The sequence below is a fragment of the Microtus oregoni genome, unplaced genomic scaffold (assembly GCF_018167655.1).
Source record: "Microtus oregoni isolate MIOR12 unplaced genomic scaffold, Mior012 000081F_ref0000091, whole genome shotgun sequence".
Lineage (NCBI taxonomy): Eukaryota > Metazoa > Chordata > Mammalia > Rodentia > Cricetidae > Microtus > Microtus oregoni.
Genome location: NW_024544541.1, coordinates 2,754,294 through 2,767,330, shown reverse-complemented (window position 1 = coordinate 2,767,330; position 13,037 = coordinate 2,754,294). Strand labels below are relative to the sequence as shown.

The window sequence follows — 13,037 nt, the reverse complement described above, 5'->3', positions numbered from 1 at the left end:
AGCAAAAGTCTCACTGCTGCAGACAGGCAGCTGTGCCGCCTAAGGCTGCCCATGAACCTACAACAAAATGCCCCATAAACTTAGACAGGCCCAAGCGGCCTATAGCCCGAGTGCACGGCCAGCCTCGGACACAGTGAGACCCTGTGCGAAAAGGAGACAAAAACAAGGTCATGCGTGGTCGCTTTGCTTTGAGGTCTCTTTCTAAACAGTGTGAGGTGCCTCTGACCTTCAGATGCATGGTCGGTGTGAAAGCAGGCCCTAGAGGCTGGTGTGGTGGGTAGTGCACGCCTTAATCCCAGCACTCTGGGGGCTGAGGCAGGCAGACATCTGTGAGTTCAAAGCCAGCATGATCTATATATAGAGTGCGCTGCAGACCAGCTAAGGCTATATTGTGAAACTGTTTCAAAAACAAAACAAAATGCAACTCTAACTACATGTTCAGGGACCAAGTGCAGCATAGCTTCATGAAGCCACTTTCTGCCCTTCTAACGCTGATAACATACTTGGTTGTCACCTTACAATGAAGAGTAATGGCAAACCCAGACCCTAGTACTATTTCCATCCCACCTTAGACAGAGTAGCGCTCCCTGACGGTGGCACGTGAAAGCACAGTGTGTGCTATAAACTTGTATGTGGTGCGTACCCTGTGCGGAGGCCACAGGCCTGCTGCTGGTGTCGCTTCTATTGCCCTGGCTTTTGAGACAGGGTCTCCCACTAAACCGGGTGTTCCTCAATTCACTTGACTTGCTGGCCATCAGTCCGGGGATCTCGTCTCCCTGTTCAAGGCTGGCGTCAAGGCCCAAGCACCATAGCAGCTTTCTGGGTGGGCGCCAGGGGCTCCAGACTTCACTCTCCTCAAGCTTGTGGAGCAGGCACACTTTAGCCTCTGAGCCATTCCCCAACCCAAAGCATGTTTTTGTTTTGTTTTGTTTTGTTTTGTTTTGTTTTTTGTGGATTTTCGAGAAAGGGTTTCTCTGTAGCTTTTGGTTCCTGTCCTGGAACTAGCTCTGGTAGACCAGGCTGGCCTCGAACTCAGAGATCTGCCTGCCTCTGCCTCCCAAGTGCTGGGATTACAGGCGTGCACCACCACCGCCCGGCTGCATGTTTGTTTTTTAAAGACACTCAAAAAGGCAAGCAAACTCAGCAAGCAGGTCTAGTACTCAAAGGGACGACATCAACAGGTAGAACCAGATTTGCACACAGCCAGGAAATGGCTGTGTCACACACCAATTAGTCGAAAATAATTACACTAGCCACAGTGAGAAGCGTCCCGGCTCCAGATACTAAGATGTGGAAACAGGGAGGCATCCCGGCTGACACGCACAGGGGAGAACTCGAGAAGACTCCAGCTCTCACCACTATGGCCACCACACAGCAAACCCCAAGGACCCAAGTGGCGCACTCCTTTAATCCCAGCACTTGGGAGCAGAGGCAGACGGATCTCTGAGTTCCAGACCAGCCTGGTCTACAGAGTAAGTTCCAGAACAGTCAGTGCAATACAGAGAAGACTTGTGGGAGATGGGGGCGGGGGAATACTCCCTCTATGGGTTCATATAGTTAAAAGCTTTGTTATTGGGAGGTGGCATTATTTGAGAAGGATAAAGAAGTGGCCTTGCTGGCAGAAGAGCATCACAGCGCTTTACGGTTTCAAAAAGCCCACACTAGGCCCAGCATCTTCTTTTTCTCTGCCTGCAGATCAGGATACAGCAGCACTCAACTACTCCATGCCTGCCACCAGGCTTCCCACCATGATAATAATGGACTAAGCCGCTGAAACTCCAAGGCTTCTACTAAATGCTTTCCTTTGTAAGTACTGCCATGATCATGGCGTCTCTCCACAGCAATAGAACAATGACTAAGACAAACGAGGAGGCCTATCTCAGAAAATAGGAGGCCAGCAAGCAAAAAGACTCCTCTGGTCTTCATATAGGCATGCATGCATGCATGCACACACATGCGCAGATACAAGACACCTTCTCCTAAGCCAAGGGCAGTGTCACACGCCTAGAGTTTCAGCTACTCTGGAGGCTGATGCTCTTCTAAGCTCAGGAGTTTGAGGCCAGCCTGGGTTACACAGCAAGGCTTCTCTCCCTTCAAAAATGCCAACTGTGAGAATAAATGACCTTAATCCCAGACCTCAAGCAGAGGTAGGTGGATCTCTGTGAGTCTGAGGCCAGACTGGTCTACATAGAGTTCCAAGCCTGACAGAGCTACATAGTGAGACCCTATCTTTAAATAATAATAATAATAGTAATAATTTATTTTACCAATGTTTGGGGGCTAGAGAGATGGCTTCAGTGGTTAAAAGCACCTAACACCGACATGATGTCTCACAACCACCTACGCAGATCTACATTCCAGCATACAAATAATAAAACAAAAACCACAAAAGCCACCCCAGTGTTCTCTATCTTTTCAGGCTACTTTATTTCCCTTTATAGGGATGATCATGAAAAACCATCTGCTGTGCCTATGTGTCTGCCTCCTTTGAGGAAAATGAAGATCCCTAGAAGCAGGTCTCAGTATAACTGGGCATACAGCAAGGAAAAGCAGCAAAGTTAAGGGCAAACCGCGACTAAGCCCACTACAGATGCCTTCCCGCCTTCAAGCCACACAGCATCCGGGGCTGTCTGAGGCCTGTACTCTCAGCCACAACTGGAGAATAAAAGTCTCCTGGTTTCCACTGCCCCTCTTCCCTACTCGTAAAGGGAGGTTTCTAATGGTGCTTTAGAAAAGGGACTGAGAACTCCACAATTAGGCTCTAGATTGGGATCCAGATCCCACATTAAACTGGCCGTATGCCTTAGAGCTATGTGTGGTTCAACCGGTAGAGTGCTCGTCTATTTACATGCCTTTTGGCAAGCTAATTAATTTCTATTAACCTTGATTTTCCTATCTGTAAAATAGAGATGATAATAGCGAAGGTGTCAGAGGAGTTCAGAGCTTAGCACCAAGAACTCTGAAGTGACAGCAAATGTCACCATCATCATTCTGTCTCTTTTCTTATTTTTTTCTCTTTTTTCTTTTTTGGCTTTTCGAGACAGGATTTCTCCGTAGCTTTTGGTTCCTGTCCTGGAACTAGTTGTTGTAGACCAGGCTGGCCTTGAACTCACAGAGAGCCATCTGTCTCTGCCTCCCTAGTACTGGGATTAAAGGCACGCACCACCACTGCCCCACCTCTTTACTTATTTTTATCTTCTTTTTTTGTTTTGTTTTGTTTTTATCTATGAAGCCTGCCCTGGAACTCAGGCTGGCCTTGAACTCACAGAGATCCGCCTGCCACAGCTCTCCCAAGTGCTGGGATTAAAGGAGTGTGCCACCACTGCCCTAGCCTGAGGCAAAGGGCCAGGCAGTGGGGCCTTTAATCCCAGCACTTGGAAGGCAGCAACAGGCAGATTTCTGAGTTCAAATCCTGCCTGGACTACAGAGCGAATTCTAAGACAGCCAGGACTGTTACACAGAGAAACCCTGTCAAAGGAAGAAAAAAAGAGGAGGCAAAAGGCTGACTGGACGGTTCAACAATGAGAAGCAAACACTGCTCTTGCCCCTAGTACCCACATCAGAAGTCTCACAACCAACCATCTGTAATCCAAGTCCAGGAAGATCTGTCTCTTGTCTCTGAATGCAAGTGCACGTACAAGTAGCGCACTTTCTCTTTCTCTCACACGAACGTACGTATGCGCGCGCGCGCGCACTCACACGCACTTAAAAATAAAATAAATGGCCAGGCACTGGTAGTGCACGCCTTTAATCCCAGCACTCAGGAAGCAGAGACAGGTGGATCACTGAGTTTGTGGCCAGCCTGGTCTCCAGTGGGATGACAGCCAGGGCTGCACAGGGAAAACCTGCCTCAAAATAAATAAATAAATAAATAAATAAAATAAATATGTATCTCTGGGTAAGAAAAAGAGAAAAAGGGGGGCTGATGCATTAAGAGTATACAGGTCAGGTGGGAGACACCAGGTGAACGCATCTATTTATTGGGTATCTTTGATACAAGCTTCATGTGTTCCAGGCCGGCTTTGTACTATTATGTAGCTGAAGACAACTCAAACTAACTTCCCATCCTTCTCTGTGTCCCAAACTCTCAAATACAGGAATGCACCGCCATATCTGGTTATATACAGTGCTGGGAATGGAATCCAGGGGCTCAGGAATGCTGGACCAGCACCCTCCCAGTGAAATTGTACCACCAGACTAACAACGCTTTCAACAATCTCAAAGAACTCACCTTGCCTTCTCTAAAATCTGTCCGTGTCCAAGCCCAATCAACCCTGCTCCTAGTTAGAACCAAGGGTTTGAGTCTCCATCCCCCTCCCCTTCACAACTGGTGTTGGAACTGGATGAAGTTAGTGCAGCATTCTATCATGGTTCTAGCATGGGCCATGAGAGCACACCCCAGCCCTGGGAGGCAGAAGCAGAAATCTGCAAGGCTGTGGCCAGCGTGGACCACAGAGGGTGCTAGGGCAGCAGTCAGGGCTATGGACAGTGAGATCTCATTTCAAACAAGGAAAGAAGAAAAGAAGGGGGGGGGGGGAAGCAGACTAATTTAGAACCTCAGTATTTATTCCTGGTGTGCCTGCTCACCACGTCTCACCATCAACGCCTGGTGTGACTGCTCACCACGTCTCACCATCAACGCCTGGTGTGCCTGCTCACCACATCTCACCATCAACGCCTGGTGTGACTGCTCACCACGTCTCACCATCAATGCCTGGTGTGCCCGCCCCCACGTCTCACCATTATCAACGCCTGGTGTGTGTGCCTTCTCACCACGTCTCACCATCAACGCCTTAGTGTGCCTGCTCACCACGTCTCACCATCAATGCCTGGTGTGCCTGCTCACCACGTCTCACCATCAATGCTGGTGTGCCCGCCCCCATGTCTCACCATCAATGCCTGGTGTGCCCGCCCCCATGTCTCACCATCAATGCCTGGTGTGCCTGCTCACCACATCTCACCATCAATGCCTGGTGTGCCTGCTCACCACGTCTCACCATCAATGCCTGGTGTGCCCGCTCACCACGTCTCACCATCAATGCTGGTGTGCCCGCCCCCACGTCTCACCATCAATGCTGGTGTGCCCGCCCCCACGTCTCACCATCAATGCTGGTGTGCCCGCCCCCATGTCTCACCATCAATGCCTGGTGTGCCCGCCCCCATGTCTCACCATCAATGCCTGGTGTGCCTGCTCACCACATCTCACCATCAATGCCTGGTGTGCCTGCTCACCACGTCTCACCATCAATGCCTGGTGTGCCCGCTCACCACGTCTCACCATCAATGCTGGTGTGCCCGCCCCCACGTCTCACCATCAATGCTGGTGTGCCCGCCCCCACGTCTCACCATCAATGCTGGTGTGCCCGCCCCCACGTCTCACCATCAATGCTGGTGTGCCCGCCCCCACGTCTCACCATCATCAACGCCTGGTGTGTGTGCCCGCCCCCACGTCTCACTGTCAATATCTCCATCCCATGGAGCTCTACCGCCTGACACATGGTTAACAACAGCCTCCTACCAGTCATCTTAAAGCCTTAACACCCTGCAGGGGAGAGATCACAGTCTCACAGAGAGCTGAAACTTTCAGACAGCTCTCCAAGGCTGATGACAGCCAGTGCCACCAGCAAACAATTCCAACCGCCCCAGCGCCATGACTTGGTGTTGTTTTTAGAGCTCCTGTCCCTCACATCCAACTCCCAGTACTCACACCCAACTCCCAGTACTTCAGGGGCAAAAACACAACATAACCTTTTTCTAATGTCTTAATTAAGACCTCATTCCACAGGGCGTCCCTTCTTCCTATTCTGAGTGTCTCATCTGCAAGTGACATCACACAGCTACACTGTACATTAAAATAAATTTTATGTTTTATTTTATGTGTATGAGTATTTTGTGTGCATATGTGCATATGACCACATATGTGCCTGGTGCCTGGAGAAGTCAGAAGAGGACACCAGACCCCTCTGGGACTGGAGATACAGATGTCTGAAAGCCACCATGTGGCTGGTGGGAACTGAACCTGGGTCCTCTCCAAGAACAAGTGCTTTTAGCTGCTAAGCCATCTCTCCAGCCCCTATATATTGTACATTTTAGGTTCCTATCTCCATCCCCCAACAAAACCTCTAACTTATGGAGTGAACCACTTGAGGCTGGGTTAGGGGGAATTGGTGAGGGAACATTACTGCACATCAGTCAATTCCAAAAGGACCAGACCACATTATAAATGTACTCACAAAAAACACCGCTTTACAGAAACTGGGAGTGTCAGCGAGATAATGGTAATAGGATATTTATACAGATGCTGTGATCAGTCAATGGCCAACTGGTAAACAGTGAAATGTAATAAAGAAGGGGGCTTGGGAATCCGGAGCCTGGAGTTTGAATTCTAACCATGTGACTTCTAAACCAGGTCTCTTTTGCCAAGTTATTTAACCTAAATCTGTTTCCTCACCTATAAAATATACAAACTGGTTCCTACTTCATTGAATTATTTTACCAAATAAAACAATGGCTACACCATGCAAAGTGCAGGATTCTAAGGCTGTTCACAACTGTCAATCTTTTTCCACTTAGAGAACACTGCTATTCTGTGATCCCAGCATTTGGGAAGCTGAGGCAGGAGGATTACAAATCTAAGGTCAGCATGGAATATATAGCCACACCCTGAAATAAAAATAAAAATCCATGGGGCGGTGGTGGCACACACCTTTAATCCCAGCCCTCGGGAGACAAAAAAAAAAAAAGAGAGAGACACACACACACAGATCTCTGAATTCAAGGCCAGCCTGGTCTACAAAAGCTAGTTCCAGAAGTTCCAAGCTACAGGGAAACCCTGTCTCAAAAAACAAAACAAAACGAAACAAACAAACAAAAAAACTGATAAATATGATTTTAAAAAATAAATTAAAAAGCCTGGCGGTGGTGGCGCACGCCTTTAATCCCAGCACTTGGGAGGCAGAGGCAGGCGGATCTCTGTGAGTTCGAAACCAGCCTGGTCTACAGAGCTAGTTCCAGGACAGGCTCCAAAGCCACAGAGAAACCCTGTCTCGAAAAACCAAAAAAAATAAATAAATAAATAAATAAATTAAAAAACTCCAAGGTCATATATGATACATTTGGGAATAACACTTAACTCTTCTAAACCTTGACCACACCCTGAGTCCCAGGCAACCATCTCTCAGAAGTAGGTCAGAAAGATTTACAAGAGAAAAAGGGGGAGAAAAGGTACAAATCATTTCAAGGCAATTTCATCACCACTGCTAAAAAGCAGCTGAAAAGCCCTGCCCTTCTTGCAGCACTGCCTGGGTCCACAAGAACACGTGAGTAGCAGGAACACAATGCAAACGATGATGCTGTGGAATGTAAGGAGGTTAAAGGAGGCTGAACTTAGTCCCGGCTCTGTTCTGCGGAGTACAGAGCTCACTGTAGAGCACGCAGCAACGCAGGCCAACAACCCTTTCAAATACGCATAAAAAAGAAGAGAATCCAAGGTGACCTATGAAAAAGGGACCTAGTCTGGTTAAACCAGTTTTTATTCTTCTAGCCTGTATTGTGAAAATATTCACAAATATTCTCATTTTGTTAAAATATGAAACTCTGATTTAACCCAGTTTCCTAACTTCAGATGAGGGAATCGCTGGCATGATTGGTTTAATTCTGAAGCTATCCTTCAACAGTCAATAACACATGTGTGTTATCTTTTAACCAAATCCAAATCAACATCACCTGCAGTATCTGTGATACAGGTTTCTACTAACAAAGTAACAATACAAGGGCAAAAAAACCTTTGGAAACTTATCTGTTGAGAAATGTATATAACCCAGTATTAAAGAAACTGGATTAAAGCTAGGCAAGTTGGTACACAACTTAATTCCCAGCATTCATAGCAGAGGCAGGGATATCTCTGAGTTGGAGGCCAGCCAGGGCTACCCAGTTAGATGCAAGAAAGGGAAAAAGAAGAAAAGGAAAAAAAAAAAAAAAACAACTTTATAAAGAGATTCTGGTCTAGCTTCTAATGAGGGGGAAAAAAGACCACTTATTATACTGCCATTGTGGTCAGGCCAACTAATTTGCTGACGTTAACTTTATACTAATCCTTCACTGGTGAATTTAATTTTTCATAAATGTTTTAGTGTCCTGTTGACCTTGAAAAATTTCTTCCACAAAGATTATATGTATTCCTTTCAGGGTCACTAAGAGAGTTACACCATCTCAAGAACTAAGCAAAATGAAAAGACACCTTTGACACAGTATCTGTGGCCAGTCTGTATACTTTATGGTTTGAAAAAAAATTAGTAAAAACTCAAATCTGTAAAGACCTCTAAAACACAAACTATTTAGAGGTCAGAAGAAAAAAAACAGTACTTTCTGGAAGTAAGATTACTGAAAAGCACAGATTGTGTATTTTTAAAATTAAAGAAAAATCGAAGAACACTTTTAAAAACTTAAAAAAAAATACCAGATGTTTCCAAGGCAGTATTTTCTGAAACTGCTCAAGACTTTTCTGATTTAAGATTACACTCCTGCTGTAATTGAGGAAAACCAAGTTAGTTGACACAAAATGACTTAACAACTAAAGTATCACAATCCTCAAAATTGTTCCTTTTCCCACCTGACCCTTCACCCACCCACCCATGTGCAGGCTCCATCCCTGGAGAATTTTAGTGACTAAACAAACATGAGAAGACCATGGCCAAAAGTGAGCAAGAACCTCTTCCAGGGCTGGAGAGATAGCTCAGAGGTTAAGAGCACTGCCTGCTCTTCCAGAGGACCTGAGTTCAATTCCCAGCAACCACATGGTGGCTCACAACCATCTGTAATGAGGTCTGGTGCCCTCTTCTGGCCTGCAGGCATACACACAGACAGAATATTGTATACATAATAAATAAAATATTTAAAAAAAAAAAAAAAAAGAACCTCTTCCAAACAACCTGATGACAGATGACTATTTTCATATACTGCAGGGGAAGTTTACATGAAGCAGTGGAAGAAATGAAACCAGTGAGGGTCTTGAAAAGAAGGCCTTCAATTTGTAGAAAGATGGGAAAAGTCAACCTCACAGGAAATGCCTTGTGCCTTAACTGCCACTGCTTCTCAGACAATCATACACAGCACAACCCAAGTTTAAGGGGGAGGGGAGTTAAAAAAAAAAAGTAAAATAGAAGACCAGCAGTCATTAGTAGTCTGTTAAAATTACTACGATTTAACTGGAATCTTTTAAACTATTAAGGATATACACTTTGTTCAATATCAAGGAATCTGTAACTACCTCTCAAACACAAAGGTACCTTTGATCAACTTATACAATGAAATGGCCACATGTATCTGGGATTTCCAATACTTCCTTTTAAAATCATTAAATATTATGGTAAAAGTGTTCTTTAAATCTCTAAAGACACAGGCATACACAATATACCATGATCTAAATCTTGCCCTCTTTCTTGAAAACCCTTTTAAAAAGACCGAACACCTTCAAGATGTTCTCCTTGTCTTCAGACCCTAAAAGAAAAAAGCAAGTGGAGTTCAGAATGAAGATACAAGGAAAGAGAATAAAGAAGAAGAAAACATGAGGCCCTCTCCGGGGTCCCGCATTCTCTATCCCTGGAGTATTTTAGAGATTGAGTAAACATACTGAGGAGACCGTAGCCCAAAGCAGAGCAAGGGCTTCTTACAATACAACCAACCTGATGATGAATGGACTACTCCCATAATATCTCATTATTCTTGAAAATGTCATCTCCGTCGCCTCCCCATCCCAAAAGCCCGACACCACTAGGGCAAAATCGTCCCCGTCCAAAGCGCCAAAGAGTTGCCAAGTAATCCTTTCAAGGTGCCCCCCCCGCCCCCCACGCCCCAGCCTCCTCACCTCGTCAGCGCTCAGCTCCTCCATCGCTTTCCTCTTAATGGTGAAAGGCGTTAGGGAAGAGATCCTCAGTTCTTGAGATCAGGGCGGGAGCAAAGGAGACGGGAAGGTATCTAGCGAGCTGTCTGGTCCCCCCCAATGGGGGAGGTTTCAGAATTGCATAGTCAGAGGTTAAAAACTAAGAACACGAGGCACTGAACCGCCTTGGCTCCGGTCGCTCAGATGGCCCCAACCTCCTCCAGCTGCAAGCGCCCTGAGCCGCCTCCTCTGGCCACGACCGCAGCTACGGGGTCCTCTCCAGGCTCCACGGACTCCCCTAGCTTCCCAGGTTACCCAGAGCGGGCGGCGCGGTCTCCAGCTCGGCTCGTGCCGCTGCGCCCCGTGTCTTCGTGGCGGTGACGCGGCAGCTGCGTTTCTCTCCCGCAGACCCTGCTCCGGGTCCCACCCTTGGCCCCTGGCGGGAACGGCTCTGCTGCACGCTGGATGCCCCCGAGGCGCCGCTACCCTACAGCAGCCCAGCTAGAGCGCTGGACCGGGAAGCCCCTCCCCTCTAAAAAGCAGGCCAGGATCGCCCCGCCTCCACGCAAGAACCCTGGTGGGGGGAGGGGAGGGACTGGACTGGCGAAGCCCTCGCTGAGAGCGTGAATCCTCCTACCCCTCCAACCCTACTCTTACCCCCTCGCCCCACCAAGTATTATTCATCAAAACAACAGGGCGGCCATCTTTGAAGGGGATCACGTGACCCTCGCTGGGGAGGCGGGGCTTCTGGCGCCCGGACGCGGCAGCCAATAAGCGACGGGATCCGCGCCGCCGATTTCCTCTTCCCCTGCATCCTGTCCCCGCCCCCTGCCCCACCCCCTCCCTCCAGCGCGCCAGGCGGGAGGGGGAGGGGGGAGGGGAGCTGCCAGGCTAAGAAGGGAGGGAGGCGGGGCGGTGCGTTTCCATGGAGACCGCGCGGAGGCGAGGGGCGCGGTGGGCGGGGCTCGGGTAGGCTCGGCCTTGCCGGGGTCGCTTGCTTGGCCCCTAGGGTTTTCGCTATGCGGGTTTGCTGTCTAATGACGTGGGAATCGGGCCACCCGCACCTCTTGGATGCTGCGAGCTGCCGCAGAAACTAGGAGAAGAGAGGAATCGGAGAAACGTTTGCTCTCTGCGGGGAGCGTGTTTGCACCAGGCTGCAGATGCCTTGTTGCGCTCTTCCCCTCCCCCAGGAAAGCCCATGGAAGAAAACTAATAGGAACTTAATTTATTTTATTTTACCTTGTTCTTTTAGAGAGGCGCTCTTCTTTGTGCTCGAGAGTACTGATACAGTCTGAAAGTGTCAGTGATGAGAGACATTTCAAATGATTGAGAAATGTGTTGAACAGCTTCTTTTTTTTTTTTTTTTTTTTTTTTTTTTTTTTTTGGTTTTTCGACACAGGGTTTCTTTGTGGTTTTGGAGCCTGCCCTGGAACTAGCTCTTGTAGACCAGGCTGGCCTCGAACTCACAGAGATCCGCCTGCCTCTGCCTCCCAAGTGTTGGGATTAAAGGCGTGCGGTTGAACAGCTTCTTAAGGAAGCCCATTGTGCAGCCGGCTCAGCCCGACAAAAACTTCTTTACAATATAGGTCTAGCCGGGCGGTGGTGGTGCACACCTTTAATCCCAGCACTCGGGAGGCAGAGGCAGGCAGATCTCTGTGAGTTCGAGGCCAGCCTGGTCTACAAGAGCTAGTTCCAGGACAGGCACCAAAAACTACAGAGAAACCCTGTCTCAAAAATCAAAAAAAAAAAACACAAAATGTGTCTAAATTGAGCAAAGTAACAGTACCATGAAAATCCGGAATTGGCCACAAAATATATATTGTCTGGCGTACAAAAGCCATAATCTTGTTCTTAACTGTTCTTTAAACAGAATCTTGCTATGTATCTCAAATTGTCTCAAATTTGAAATCCTCCTGCCTGACGCTGGAGTGTGCGCCGCCATCACAGACTATCGAACGGTACCATTTATTTATGTCTCTTTATTATTTGTATCAGGGTCTCACTGGCCTGGAACTGGCTATGTAAACTGAGTTGGCCTCGAACTCACAGAGATCAGCCTGCCTCACCCTCCCAAGTGTTAGGATTAGGAGTGCACAGCTACTTCTAGTTGAACGATAATCTTAAACATTCCACTCTAGCCTAAAAGAGTTACATTTGGTCTTCGTCGGAAGGCCGAGAAGTGACTAAAATAGCTACAATTTGTTTGCTACATGCGAAAAATGGGACCATGACTACTAGATACGCAAAGAATCTGGGACTAAAATTGAAGTCTGCAGGCTTTTCAGGAAGGCTTTCTACTTTTCAGGAAAGGAATTCTGTGTGAGCTGTTCTGGACCCCTAGTTAACGCTGATGCTAATTACACTGTCTTTTTTTTAAAAACATCGTAATTGCCATGTAACCACAGATTAAATCACACATTTAAAGTATACAATGGCTGTAAGATAGTTATAGCTGATTAACATCATTGCTCTCTAATTCCAGAACATTTTAATCACCCAAGAAAGGAACCCTCCAACACACTAAATGTCCCTCCTCTTCCTGCCACTACCTCCTGTAACTAATCTGCCTTCTGTCTCCATGGATTCACCTACACTGCACCTTTCACAACAAATAAAGCAAATATTCTACTTCCAGTGACTCTTCCTCTTTTCTCACGTTCTCTTGTATTTTCTTTCTCTTCCATCCTCCCATATTCTTTTTTCTTAATAAATCTTTATTTTTTAGCTTTCCCTTATGGATACATATGTTTTGCCTGCATGTATGTATGTACACAACATGTGTGTAGTGCCTGAGGAGGCCAGCAGAGGGTATCAGATCCTCTGGAACTGGAGTTACAGATGAGCCACACACAGGGCCTGGGAACTGAACCCAGGTCTTCTGTAAGGAGCAAATGCTCTTAACCACTGAGCCAACTTTCCAGCCCTCTTTCTTTCCTTTATTCTTTCTGTGTAGCCCAGATGGAGCTCAGATTCCGTGGCTCCTGAACTCTCTTCAGCATTTGTCTACCAGTGTGCACCATCACAAACAATCTGCTCATCTGGCCCCCATGATTCATGTGTCTTGCAGCACATCAACAGTGTTTCATTTCTTTAATGTCAAACAATACTCCTAGCCAGGTGTGGTGGCACATACACCTTGTCCCAGCACTTGAGAGGC

At 47.2% G+C, this 13,037-nt stretch overlaps 1 protein-coding gene across 2 annotated transcripts in view; it reads right to left on the bottom strand.

The window, feature by feature from the left end:
* The window catches only part of LOC121441790 (ubiquitin conjugation factor E4 B), a 111,516-nt gene extending 100,922 nt beyond the window's left edge, over positions 1-10,594 (bottom strand). For both annotated transcript variants that reach the window (XM_041643091.1, XM_041643092.1), the window contains exon 1: positions 9,866-10,594. In XM_041643091.1, the coding sequence (XP_041499025.1) occupies positions 9,866-9,889 (24 nt within the window). In that variant the 5' untranslated portion in view covers positions 9,890-10,594. The remainder of the gene's footprint in view (positions 1-9,865) is intronic.
* Between the last annotated feature and the right edge of the window lie 2,443 nt (positions 10,595-13,037).